The sequence below is a fragment of the Myotis brandtii genome, unplaced genomic scaffold (assembly GCF_000412655.1).
Source record: "Myotis brandtii unplaced genomic scaffold, ASM41265v1 scaffold18, whole genome shotgun sequence".
In the NCBI taxonomy this organism is placed as follows: Eukaryota; Metazoa; Chordata; class Mammalia; order Chiroptera; family Vespertilionidae; genus Myotis; species Myotis brandtii.
Window position 1 is genome coordinate 4,508,823 of NW_005356674.1, and position 13,626 is coordinate 4,522,448.

The window sequence follows — 13,626 nt, forward strand, 5'->3', positions numbered from 1 at the left end:
TATATAGTCATTGTACATCTGGGTATGTTTGTTTAGCTGGAATAAAAAAATATTAGCCACAGTGATAAAGTCTGGAGGAGTATTAAGAATTTTAGTTAATAGCTAACATTGAAGAATTATTAAAAGGACCCGATCCCTTCAAGGGTTACTTGTATAAATTTATTGGATCTTAAAGTTTAAGTAGTAAAACTTTTTTAGAGTAACATAATCCTGTAGTTGTATATTTCAGTTACAGTTATTGAAAAGGCCTAGAAAATGTGTCTGAAAAATTAAAATTCACAGAATAATAAAAATCTTAAAAAATTGGATATTTAGAAGAGATATATACTAATAAAGCCTATATCTTATGCACAGTGGAGTGTCAGTATTGAAAACTTGTGAAAATTGCTTAATGTTAATAAGTCTAGTAAACGCAATCTTCCACTGCTAGGAATATTTCTCCATGAATATTTCTTCAAAGTGAAGGCTTAAAGATCCAAACTCCTTCCCCTGTTTTTTAGAGCCTCTGTTCCTTAATCTTATTGTCCTTGTCCTTTTTTAGCTTCATAAAACCCCTGTACATTTCCTTATATTCTGCATTTCAGCAAGTCTGGAATTCCTGCTGGTTCCAAACAAACCAAAGCCTTTTATGACCTTTCTTTTTTTAGAGTAACATAATCCTGTAGTTGTATATTTCAGTTACAGTTATTGAAAAGGCCTAGAAAATGTGTCTGAAAAATTAAAATTCACAGAATAATAAAATCTTAAAAAATTGGATATTTAGAAGGGATATATACTAATAAAGCCTATATCTTGTGCACAGTGGAGTGTCAGTTTTGAAAACTTGTGAAAATTGCTTAATGTTAATAAGTCTAGTAAATGCAATCTTCCACTGCTAGGAATATTTCTCCATGAATATTTCTTCAAAGTGAAGGCTTAAAGATCCAAACTCCTTCCCCTGTTTTTTAGAGCCTCTGTTCCTTAATCTTATTGTCCTTGTCCTTTTTTAGCTTCATAAAACCCCTGTACATTTCCTTATATTCTGCATTTCAGCAAGTCTGGAATTCCTGCTGGTTCCAAACAAACCAAAGCCTTTTATGACCTTTCTTTAATCCTCACCTGAGAATGTTTTTCATTGATTTTAGAGAGAGAAACATCAGTTAGTTGCCTCTCGTACTCTCCCCAACCAGGGATCAAACCTGCAACCTTTTGGTGCATGGGACCACGCTCCAACCAACTGAACCACCTTGCCAAGGCCCTTTATGACCTTTGATTTTGTCTTTTTTCGATTCCCCAGAGAATTTTGTACCGACCTAATACCACCTATCACATGCTGCCTCATATGTTTATGGACAAGTCATTCTCCCCAGAATGGGCAATGGGAACGCTGCCTTACTTATTTTCCCTTAGCAGATGTTCCATAGTTACAGAATTGAAGTTGACATCCATATATATGCCTTTGGGGTCATTTATTTTAAGAACAGTCTCAGCCAGCAGTACTGATCTTATCTTTGGAGAGCTGTGTACTTGACTGTGTAAAAAGAGTCCTGAATGGCCTTACACTGGCCTGTTCTCTCTATTTCCATGTTGAATCCTCACATTTCTCCTTGTCCCACTCCCATAGACTTCCCATCAGATATCCCATTTGTTCTCTTGACCACAGTTATTATCTGAGTAAATGATTTATTTATTCACCTTCGTGGCTAGAGCTCCCCACCCACCTACCCTTTTAACTATTAGATCTATTGCATAAATGTCTACTGTGCCTTTTTACTCAGGGCCCATGTTTCTGAAAACTTGAGTGCAATCTTTGATTTGTACTTTTATTTAGTTATGCTGTTGCAATAAATCCTAAGCCACTGTGAAGATGCAACATAATTGAAGACAGTGGGTAGAATATCTGGTTTGGGGAAACATGATTAATTTGATATGGGGCATGTTGAGTTTAAGAATGTGGGTCTGGAATTCTGTAAAGGCATAGAAGCAAGATATTAGAAACTGGACATTAACTTCCTAAAAGTGGTGATTGAATGAACTAGAGCATTTGACCCCAGAGGTAGTGAATATCTAGAGAGAAGAAAGCCAAGGGAATAGGGGATGTTTATTTTTAATTAGTGAGAAAATGGAGAGAGAGGAAGAGAATCCAGAGAATGCTGTGTCATAGAAGCTGGGGAAGAAAATCGTTTCAAGGCGAATCTAGTCTGTAAACATATTTGCATTGGTCAGAAAGAATGAGGAAATCATTGGGGGGGAGGGTGAGAAGTGAAGAAAGAGGCTTTTGAACAAGCAACTTTGTAAATCATTAAAGATAGATGTGATATTTGACACTGTGGAAGGTGAAAACATGGCGGCAATAATAGAAGCAAGATATTAGAAACTGGACATTAACTTCCTAAAAGTGGTGATTGAATGAACTAGAGCATTTGACCCCAGAGGTAGTGAATATCTAGAGCGAAGAAAGCCAAGGGAATAGGGACTGTTTGTTTTTCATTAGTGAGAAAAGAAAGAAAATGGAGAGATAGGAAGAGAATCCAGAGAATGCTGTGTCATAGAAGCTGGGGAAGAAAATAGTTTCAAGGAGAATCTAGTCTGTAAACATATTTGCATTGGTCAGAAAGAATGAGGAAATCATTGGGGGGGAGGGTGAGAAGTGAAGAAAGAGGCTTTTGAACAAGCAACTTTGTAAATCATTAAAGATAGATGTGATATTTGACACTGTGGAAGGTGAAAACATGGCGGCAATAAATATATTACACTTTGAAGTTCAGCTATGAAGAGAAATGAAAAGATCATAGCTTGATGGGCTGGCAGGATCAAGAGAGGCTCTATTTTGTTATTTTTTGCGTTTTGTTTTTATTATGTTGGGTTGTTTGGTTTGTTTTTAGGCCAGGGAAGCAAGAGGGAGAAAGAGGTTGGAAACGTGGTTATTGGAGGGGAGGTCTAAGAGATGATGGGTGAGTGCACCCAGGAGTCCAGGTAAAGATACAGTCTTGGCACAGGAGGAAGTCCACCTCCCTTCTGAGATGGAAGTAAAGCAAGAGATAGGAAAGAGAAGATACAGAAAATTCCTGAAGAAGGATCTCTTACTGAGCTGGTGGACAGCTCCAGTTTGCTGAATATATGTGTAATTGAGGTCCCCAAAGACATGAGTGGAGAGTCGGGTGGATAGAAAGAATACTGAAGAAGTAACCACTGAAATAATTCCAAATTTGGGGGAAAATATAAACCCATAGATCTAAGGACTCAGCAAACCCCAAACACAGGAAACCTGAAGAAACTAAACAACAGCACATAGTCAAATTGCTCAAAACTAGTGATAAAAAGAAAATATTAAAAGCAGCCAGAAAAACAAAAATACATGTTAATATGTTTAACAAAGGGACCAAGGAAAGGATGGCAGCAAATACCTCTTTGGAAGCAATGCAAGGGAGAAAACAGTGAAGCAACGTTTTTAAAGCACTGTAAGAAAAAGCTATGAACATAGAGTTCTGTAACCAGGAAAGTATCTTTCAAAAATGAAGGAGAAATAAAGACTTTTTCAGAACAAACTAGCTAAAAAATTCATCACCAGCAAACCCATACTACAAGAAATGTTGAAGGAAATCCTTTAGGAACCAATGATACCATGTGGAAATACGGATCTATACAAAGGAACAGAGGGCACCAGAAATGGTAACTGCATGGGTAATACATAAGTTTTTTTTCTTATTATTTATATCTCTTTAAAAGATCATTGAAAACATTTCCAAGCCCTCTCAGGAAGTGACCAAATAGAAAGTCAGTAAGTTGAATGACAGTGTCAACCAACTAGATCTAATTAACAATTATAGAACATTCCATTCCAACAACAGCAGGATGCATATTCTTTTCAAGAGCACATGGAATATTTACTAAGCTAGACCATATTCTGGGCCATAAAACAAGTCAGTAAATTCAAAAAGATTTAATTCATAAAATGTAGGGTTTTGTGAATACAATGTAATTGATTTAAAAATAAGAAATAGGAATCTAGAAAATCCCCAAATATTTAGAAACTAAATAATATACTTATAGATAGTTCATGTGTCAAAGAAAAAAGCAAAAGGGAAATTATAAAGTATTTAGACTTGAATTAAACACATTTCAAAATTTGGGGATATATACTAATAAACATCAATATTAGAAAAGGAGAAAAGTCTCAAATTAGTGATCTTAGTTTTCACCTTAAGAAACTAGAAAAAGAACAAATTAAAAACCAAGTAAGTAGATAAAGGAAAATAATAAAGATTTAATAGAAGACAGTGAAATGCAAAACAGAAAAACAAGAGAGAAAATCAGTGAAGCCAGTGCTTAACTCTTTGATTATATCATTAACAATAAATCTCTTTCCAGACTAAGAAAAAAAAAAGAGGTTACAAATTAACAATATAATGAATAATAGGTAATATCATTATAGGTTCTCATAGGTATTCATTAGTAAAATATTATAAACAACTGTTTCCCAATAAATTTAGACACAGACAGATTCTTTGGAAGAGAAGAACTTTCAAAGCTCACTCAGGGAGTAGATAATTAGAATAGCCCTATATACACATTAAATAAATTGAGTCTTTAATTAAAAGCCTGTCCTAAAAGAAAACTCTAGGTCCATAATGAATTCTAGGGCACTGTTGAGTACCTCCAACCATTCCAGGAAGAAATAATACATATTCTATATAATTTTCAGAAAATTGAGGAAAAAATACTTTCTAATTCATCCTATAAGGTTAGCATTACCCGAAACAATACCAGACAAAGATGAGAAGAAAACTATAGCTCATTATTTCTCATGATTCTAAATTCAAAAATTTTAACCTAACGTTTAGTAAATAGAATTCAAAAATATATTTTAAAAATAATATGACCACATAGGCTTTATCCCAAGAATACAAGTTTGTTTTACCATTTCAAAATGGTAAATTTTCTGTATTAACATACTAAAAAAGAAAAACCAGATGATCATCTCAATAGATGCAGAAAAGTATTAGAAGAAAATTCAAAGTTCATTCCTAATAAAATTTGCTAGCAGTCTAGGAATAGAAGAGAACTTCCTCAATCTGATGAAGGGCATCTACAAAAACAAAAATGTACAGCTAGCATCATACTTCCTGCTGAAAGACAATGCTCTTTACCTGATAACAGGGACAAGAGGGATACCCACTCTCATCACTTCTCTTCAGTATTGTACTTGAGGTTGCAGCCAGCACACTAAGGCAAGAAGAGGAAATAATCGGCAATAAAAGTGGACAGGAAAAAGTACTATTTATGGATATGACCATCTATGAAGAAAATCCAATGAGATATACAAAATAGCTACTAGAACTAACAGATGAGTTTATAAAGATTTCAGGATACAAGATCAATGCACAATAATTTGTTGGATTACTGTACACTAATAATGAAAAATCAGAAATCAAAGGTTTTTTTAAAACATAAAAAACATCAAAAATATGAAATTCTTAAAAATATATCTGACAAAACATGTGAAGACCTATACAATGAAAGCTATAAAACATCCTTATGAGAAATTAAAGACCTGTATAAATGGAAAAGTATACCATGTTAACTGGTTAGAAAACTTAATGTTAAGATAGTTGTTCTCTCCAAGTTGACATAAAGATTTAACATAGTCCCCCAAAAAATCTTTGCAAGCTTTTTAATTTTTTGGGTAGAAATTGGCAGGTTAATTCTAAAATTCATGTGAACATAATAGGACCTAGGGTAGCCACTACAGCTTTGAAAAGAACAGAATTGGAGGTCTGATTTCAAATTATAGTAACCAAGACAGACTGGTATTAGCCTTAAGGTAGACAGATCAGTGGAACAAAATAGAGTATCTAAAAGTTGACCCACATAATGTACGGTCAACTAATTTGCAACAAAAGTGCAAAGGCAATTCAGTGGAGAGAGAATTTTCTGTTAAACACACAGTCCTGGAGCAATGGGTATCCAACTACAAAAAAATGAACTTGGATCCATACCTTCCTCCATACACAAAATTAACTCAATAGACTATAGACCAAATTTAAAATCTAAAACTATAAAGTGTCTAGAAAAGGACATAGAAGAAAATCTTGGGACTTTGTGTTAAAGATTTCATAGATAAGACACCAAGATCTATAAAAGAACAATTTTTAGACTTCATAAAAATTTAAAATTTGTGCTTTTTGAAATAGTGTTGAGAATGAAAAGACAAGTCATATGGAGAAAATATTTGCAACACATATCTGATAAAAGACATATATGCAGGATATATAAAAGTACTCTCAAAACTCAGTAATAACAAAGCAACCCAAGACAAAAATGGGCAAATATTTGAAGAGACACTTCACCAGCATAGATATATGAATGGCAAATAATCACATGAAAATAGGGTCAACATCATTAGTCATCGGGAAAAGTGCAAACTGAAACCACAATGAAATACCATTACACATCCATCAGTATGACTAAAATGGAAAAGACTGTTTACAAGGATATGGAGGACTATAGCTCCTGCACTGCTGGCAGAGATCTAATATGTACATTCACTTTGGAAAACAGTTTGGCAGTTTCTTAAAAATTTAAGCGTATATGTACCATATCAGTCATTTTTCTGCTGGTTAAATGAAAGCATATGTCCTTACAAATACTTGTACACAAATGTTCATAGCAGCTTTATTTTTAGTAGCTAAACCTGGAAATAATCCAGGTGTCCAACCGATAAATGGATAAACAAATCACTATATTCATACAATGGACTACTTATTCAACAACGAAAAAGGATGAACTGTTGAAACGTGCTGTGCCAGGGATAAATCTCAGAATCCTTATTCTGAGTGAAAAGCTCGGCAAAAAAGAAAAAAGTGTACAGTTTAAATATTTCATTTATATATAATTTTAGAAAATACAAACTAATCTATAATGACAGAAAGCCGATGATTACGTAGGAGTGGAAGGGAAAGGATTAGAGCAGGAAGAATCTTTTGGAGGTTATGGAGGTGTTTATTTTCTTGATGTGGCAGTGGCTTCTGGGGTGTATACATAGGTCAGAACTTATCAAATCGAACACTTTATGCGCAGGTCATTGTATGTCGGCCATCCTACAGTAAAAATGAAAAATGTCTTTGTGATCTGACCACCTCCGCTAACATATCTAAGACGAGTACCTGAATTTGCTGGCTCTTAAAGACACAGCTAGGATTCTTGTTAAAAATACTGTGTTCCAGGCCTCAGAACTTTGAAGATAGGACTGGGAAGTCTATACTTTAAACAAGCACCCCAGATAATAATTCTTGTTAGTCAGGCTTGGAAAGCCCTTGGCCCAATTAAATTAATTGCACTTTGGTGATTGGAACCCATTTCCACTTTCCACGAGAAAGGGATGTTAGGTATCTAGTATTAACAGAAAGGCCTAGCCATAGAACACTTAATTATGCTCTTACTGTGGTCAGATAGAATAATCAAGAATTTGACAACATTTTTTTCTCATCCATGTAGTATACTGAGCTCAGCCTTGCATTTTAAGTTCCTGAAGTAACAGCATGGAAATCTCTTAGTAGCCCCACCATTAGTTAACATGACATAATAGAGTAAAAAATAATTTTATCTATACAGTTTTTGACAAGTCATATCAGAATACTTTGTTAGTTGAAAGAATGCTTTATATCCTGTATATTAAAAATCTATAAAATAAGTTGTGAGAAGAGAATAAAATGAATAGAATTTGTTCTTCTCTAAACGTTCTTTAAGTGGACATAGTGTTACCGAACTCAAGGGGTTCAGGGCTGTTGGTAGTTTTATTTTCTTTCAGCAAGTGACAAAGATGGGACTCGCAGCCATAGCTCTGCCTCTCTGCAAGGAGGCTTAGGCCTTGCTTATATACACTGTGGTCAAATACATGTTGATTTCTTCATTGTGATTGGCTTTCCTTATCTGGTTGAGTTCCTGTCAGCTCATTCTGTTTACAGCTGCATCTGCAAAGTACTCAACCACATTTTAACATTTAGTAAGAATAGCACTGAGTAAGAATGGCCCAGACGTTGAGACCCTTCTAACAGTAGCCGCAGCCTTTTATAAAACTCTGGAAAAAACAACTTGACCTTCTTACACTCCCTTTCCAATGACGTCAAACAAAAGGAAATTATAGAATAAGTCTGTCTGAGTTTTAAATGGTTCAGTTATCAGAAGACTTTCAGAGAACAAGTTTTCCACAAATCATCCTTGTGCTATTGGTCTTGATTTTTTTTGAAGGGTTGGTGAGCCAACATGTAATTAATCACTTGTTGGCTTTTAAGGAAATGAAACTGCAGTGCACCCTTTGGCTTTATTGTCCTTTTTTGGCATTTATTAGCATTGCAATTTTTATTTTTATTTTTTATTTATTTTTTTAAAAATATATTTTATTGATTTTTCACAGAGAAGAAGGGAGAGGGACAGAGAGCTAGAAACATCGATGAGAGAGAAACATCGATCAGCTGCCTCCTGCACACTCCCCACTGGGGATGTGCCCGCAACCAAGGTACATGCCCTTGACTGGAATCGAACCTGGGACCCCTGAGTCCGCAGGCTGACGCTCTATCCACTGAGCCAAACCGGTTAGGGCTAGCATTGCAATTTTTAATATGAGAACCTTGCGTGAATGCTCAGCGATAATGTGGACAAAACAATGCAAAAGAAGTAATTTTTAAAAGTCAGTTTCTACTCATTGAACTGTTGCAGTACCTGTGCGCACTCCGGGTCTCAGACACCACTGGCATGACTGTGCAAGTCCCTTACCGTCCGAAGTTGTTAGGATGTTCCTCCCTTGTCGGGATGGAGCTATTCCCGTGTACAAAGTGGCAGTATCCATATGTTATCGCTTCCCACCGTTTCTTCCTCCAAACTCTGGTTGGATTGATTATCCTTCCCCACAGCTGCTCCAGGGGTGGGAAATCCCTTCTAACCAGTTTCCCTTCTTTGGGTTCTATTCTGTGTAGTGCACTACCTTCCCGATGGAAGTTGGGCACAATTTTAAAAATTTAGCATCATTTGTACTAATCAGTGTCAGTACTAAAAGTTCATGGAGCCCTAACCGGTTTGGCTCAGTGGATAGAGCATCGGCCTGCGGACTCAAGGGTCCCAGGTTCGATTCCGGTCAAGGGCATGTACCTTGGTTGCGGGCACATCCCCAGTAGGGAGTGTGCAGGAGGCAGCTGATCAATGCTTCTCTCTCATCGATGTTTCTGGCTCTCTGTCCCTCTCCCTTCCTCTCTGTAAAAAATCAATAAAATATATATTTTTTAAAAAGTTCATGGAGAGGAAGGTATTAAAGTAGACAAGTAAATACCTGTATGTAAGCATGCAGCTTCCTTTAACTTTTATGAACTTGACAGCGTTTTTTCATTTTTTAAGTGGAATAGAATGTTCCCCTTAAACCAGTAGACTGCTTCTGTGGAGATTCAAAATGTATACATCCATCTCCATCAATTTCCTGTCGCCCCACTCCACCACCACCAAAAAGCACAGACCTCAAGGATGGGCATTGCTGCTCCCAAATGGTCACTGTTAATGAAAAAGATACTAAGTTCCAAAAGGCTGAACGCTTTGGTTTTGGTATTTCTTGTAATGCTGGCCTCAAAATGAGTTGAGAAGTGTGCCCTCCTTCCGGAAGAGTTAGTGTAGGGTTGTGTTGTGGATTGAATTGTGTGTCCCCCTCTTCCCCCCCCCCCCACACACACACAAAATAGGTGCAGTACCTCAGAATGTGGCTTTATTTGGGAATAGGGTCATTGCAGTAAAATGTTAAGATGAAGTCATACTCATTTAGGGTGGACTATTTAATCCAGTATGACTAATATCCTTATAAGAGACACCATGATATTCAAGGGAAGAATGTCGTTTGAGAACAGGCAGAGATTGAAATGTTTCAGCTTCATTTCACCAAGGATTGCCAGCAAACCACCAGAACTAGGAGCAGGTCAGGAAGGATGCTCCCCACAGACTTCAGCTGGGGCGTAGCCCTGCCGACACCTTCGTGCTGGACTCAGCCTGCAGAGCTGTGAGAAAGTAAATTCTGTTAAGCCACCCAGTTTATGGCACTTTGTTGTGGCAGCTCTAAGAAACTAATACGATCTGTTTTTTGTTTTTTTTCTTTCAAGTTGGATAGAATTCACAGAGTGAAACTGTTTGGATACATAGTTTTTTTGTGTGTGGAAAGATTTTTAATTATGAACTCTTTCTTTAATCGGTATAGGGCTATAAGTATTTTCAAGTTGTTCTTTTTTTTTTAATATATATTTTATTGAATTTTTTTACAGAGAAGAAGGGAGAGGGATAGAGAGTTAGAAACATCGATGAGAGAGATCGATCAGCTGCCTCCTGCACAGCCCCCAGTAGGGATGTGCCTGCAACCAAGGCACATGCCCTTGACCGGAATCGAACCCGGGACCCTTCAGTCCGAAGGCCGACGCTCTATCCACTGAGCCAAACCAGTTCGGCTTTTCAAGTTGTTATTGTGTCTGTTTGGGTAATTTGTGTATTTCAAGGAATTTGTCCATCTAACATTACATTTATTGGCATAAAGCTGAGTTCATAGTATTTTTTTTATGTCCATAGGATCTGTAGTGACATTCCCTTTTTCATTCCTGATACTGGTAATCTGTGTCTTTCTTTCTTTGATCAGTCTACTTTAGTGTTTCTCAACTGGGGGGAGGGGGCGGGCAATTTATCATACCCCACACCCCCAAACCCCAGCCAGGGGACCTTCAGCAATGTCTGGAGGCATTTTTAGTTATCACAACTTGGGGTGCTGTGCAACATCCTCCAACGCACAAAACCTCTCGCAGCAAAGAATTCCCCACCCCAGGGTATCAGGAGGGCTGAGGCTGGGAAACCTGTTGTAGGGTTTACAATATAGACCTACTTTCAAATAATACTCTGCCACTTCATGTTTAATATAAGCAGCTTGCAGTGAAATAGTTCCACTCACCCCGTCCATCCTAAGTGCTATCATGGGCATGCATTGTACTTCTCTAGGTATTATAAACCCCACAATGCAGGGTTGCGGTTGTTGCTGTAAACAATCTAGTGAGGACATTTTCACAAGAGGAAAAAATACCTAGTTGTTACTGGTATGTTTTCAGCCCTCTCTCCATTCTTTGTGCTGGTCCACGTTTCCGTCTGGGGTTCTTTCTTTCCACATGAAGAGCTGCTCTCCTGGGTCTTGCAGTGCAGGCTCCTGGTGACATTCGCTCAGCTTTTGTTTGTCTGAAAAACTGTAGTTTGCTTTCATTTTTGAAGTATATTTTGATTTGGTATAGTATTTTCCAGTAGCAGTTTTTTAAATATTCTGTAAGATATTGTTCCATTGTTTTTTTTGTTTACAAAGATTATAAGAAATAAAACTTTTATTCTTTAATATAGGCTTTTTTTTTAAAAAAAAAAACCTTTATATTTTAGGGAGTATTTCAAGATTATGTTATTGAAAAAATAGTAACATAAAATTTAATGCACTATGCTCAGATTTTGTAAACAGACTTGGTTTTGTGCTCAGATTTTGTAAACAGACTTGGTTTTGTCTTATGTGTTTTTTCCTTTTATTTTTTTCCTTTTTTTTTTTCTCCTTCACTCAAAAATTTTTGAGGCAAGTTATTTCTCAGCCTCAGTTTCCTCACTTGTAAAATCAGGCTGCCAATGATTCTCACTGGTTTGTTGTGAAACTTAAGTGAGATACAGGATACACAACTTCTAGAACTTGAAAGGACATAAACAGGATACCAGGGTACACAGGTGTCCTCTTTTGTGCCTCCTTTCTGACCTTGGGGCTCACATGTGGCAGCAGATCAGTGGGAGCCCCCTCTGTGCGTCCTTCCCGGCCATGTGGCAGCAGCTCTGTGTAGACACCTTGCCTGCCCTCCACATGCTCCCAGGAGCCACGGGTAGCCAGGGTGACCAGGAATGAGTACTGTGGCCTCTGCTTAGGAGTTCTGCTCCTGTCAGTAGTTCACAGGTTACTTTTAAATAAATCTGATCTTTTACTCAAGCAAGGTTGGGAGCTATCTTCTCAGATACTTGTTAATTTAAATTATGTGAATATAGCAAAAAAAAACCCATGGCATTCTACATTTTACATATTTTGCATATTTCACTGATTCAGGATGCTCTTGCCTTCAGTTAGGCTAAAGTTATATTCATTTTCCACTTCTCAATTGTGGATACGAGCTACAGTATTTAAAGTAACAAAGTTTCATATTAGGAAAACCTATAATCAGCAGTAAAAACAATTTTTTCCAATGCATCTAATCACCTTAGAATACCCATTAATGATATTCACATTAAAGGATGAATCCACAAATGCTTTTTTTTTTGTCCCAGCAAGATAAACTAACTGGGCGTGGTAGATAATATTTTGCTTTCCCTAAGAGTTGGTGAATCTGCTGTTTTGGGTCTGTACCTGGCCACAGGCAGCAGCACTCTGACAACTGTTCTAAATACCCCTCCTATGCTTTCCTTCTCCTCAGTGGGCCTTCGGAGTGACGCTGTGGGAGCTCATGACTCTGGGCCAAACGCCCTATGTGGACATCGACCCCTTTGAGATGGCTGCGTACCTGAAAGACGGTTACCGAATAGCCCAGCCTATCAACTGTCCTGATGAACTGTAAGTTTTTCTGTGCTTGAAGACATGGGTTTCATTCCTTTCATGATGTTGGGATAAAAGAAAAGCAGCAGGTGTCCAAAGACTTCCCTTTGAGAATAATGACTCTTCAGACGTGAGTTAGACTCTTCCAGAGAACCACAGTCAGCCAGGCTCGTCCACTCTTTAATGCATTTGACATTCGGACTTTTTGCATCTTAATGTTTGTAGCGCTTAATCCATCCAAGAGACTAATGTACGTAGTGAGAAAACACTGAACATCATGTGGGTTACTCTATGCAGAGTGAAGGATGACTTTTATTTATACTAGTAGAGTCTTAAGGACATATCTATATATACAAAAGGCTAATATGCTAAGTGTCCAACCATCTAACTGGTCGCTATGACATGCACTGACCACCAGGGGGCAGACGCTCAATGCAGGAGCTACCATGACTCGCACTGGCCATTTAGAGAGAAATGGCACCGTGGACCTGGTGCCCACAAAGCAACACTCGGCTTCTCCCAAGTGGGACACAGGCCCCACCACCACCCCGGAGCAACAGCCCACCAAATCGCAGCAAACACTGCCAAGACCCCATGGCACAAAATGTGGCTCACAGCCCAGTCCAGCCTGGAAATGGTCGCTGTGGGCACTGGATAATGACATCACATAGCAACTCCCGGCTTCCTCTTCCTAGCAACTAGCCTCCTTGGAGTTTCTTCAGCCCAGGAACCCAACTTGCTTTATAGCCAGGTGCAAACATTTCACACTGTAACCAAATGTCTATGAAGCATTTTCCCATGCCTCATCTCATTTGATCCTCACAGAAGTCCTGGAGTAGGTAGATAGGAGACTCGGTGGAATCCTATTTTCATTAGCCAGAAAACAGACATTTAGAAAGCTTAAAACTTGACCCAACTGAAAAGAAGTAAGAAATGGTGGACCTTGAAAATGACTTCAGGTTTTCTCACTGCACAGAATATAATCAAACACTGCTGCAGTTAAATATTTTACCCTTTGTTCTCCCTGCGTG

The 13,626-nt window shown here is 37.7% G+C and overlaps 1 protein-coding gene across 4 annotated transcripts in view; it reads left to right on the top strand.

The window, feature by feature from the left end:
• Positions 1-13,626, top strand: part of RYK (receptor-like tyrosine kinase) — a 64,726-nt gene that overhangs the window by 49,147 nt on the left and 1,953 nt on the right. For all 4 annotated transcript variants that reach the window (XM_014537517.1, XM_014537514.1, XM_014537515.1 and 1 more), the window contains one exon: positions 12,477-12,613. In XM_014537517.1, the coding sequence (XP_014393003.1) occupies positions 12,477-12,613 (137 nt within the window). The remainder of the gene's footprint in view (positions 1-12,476; positions 12,614-13,626) is intronic.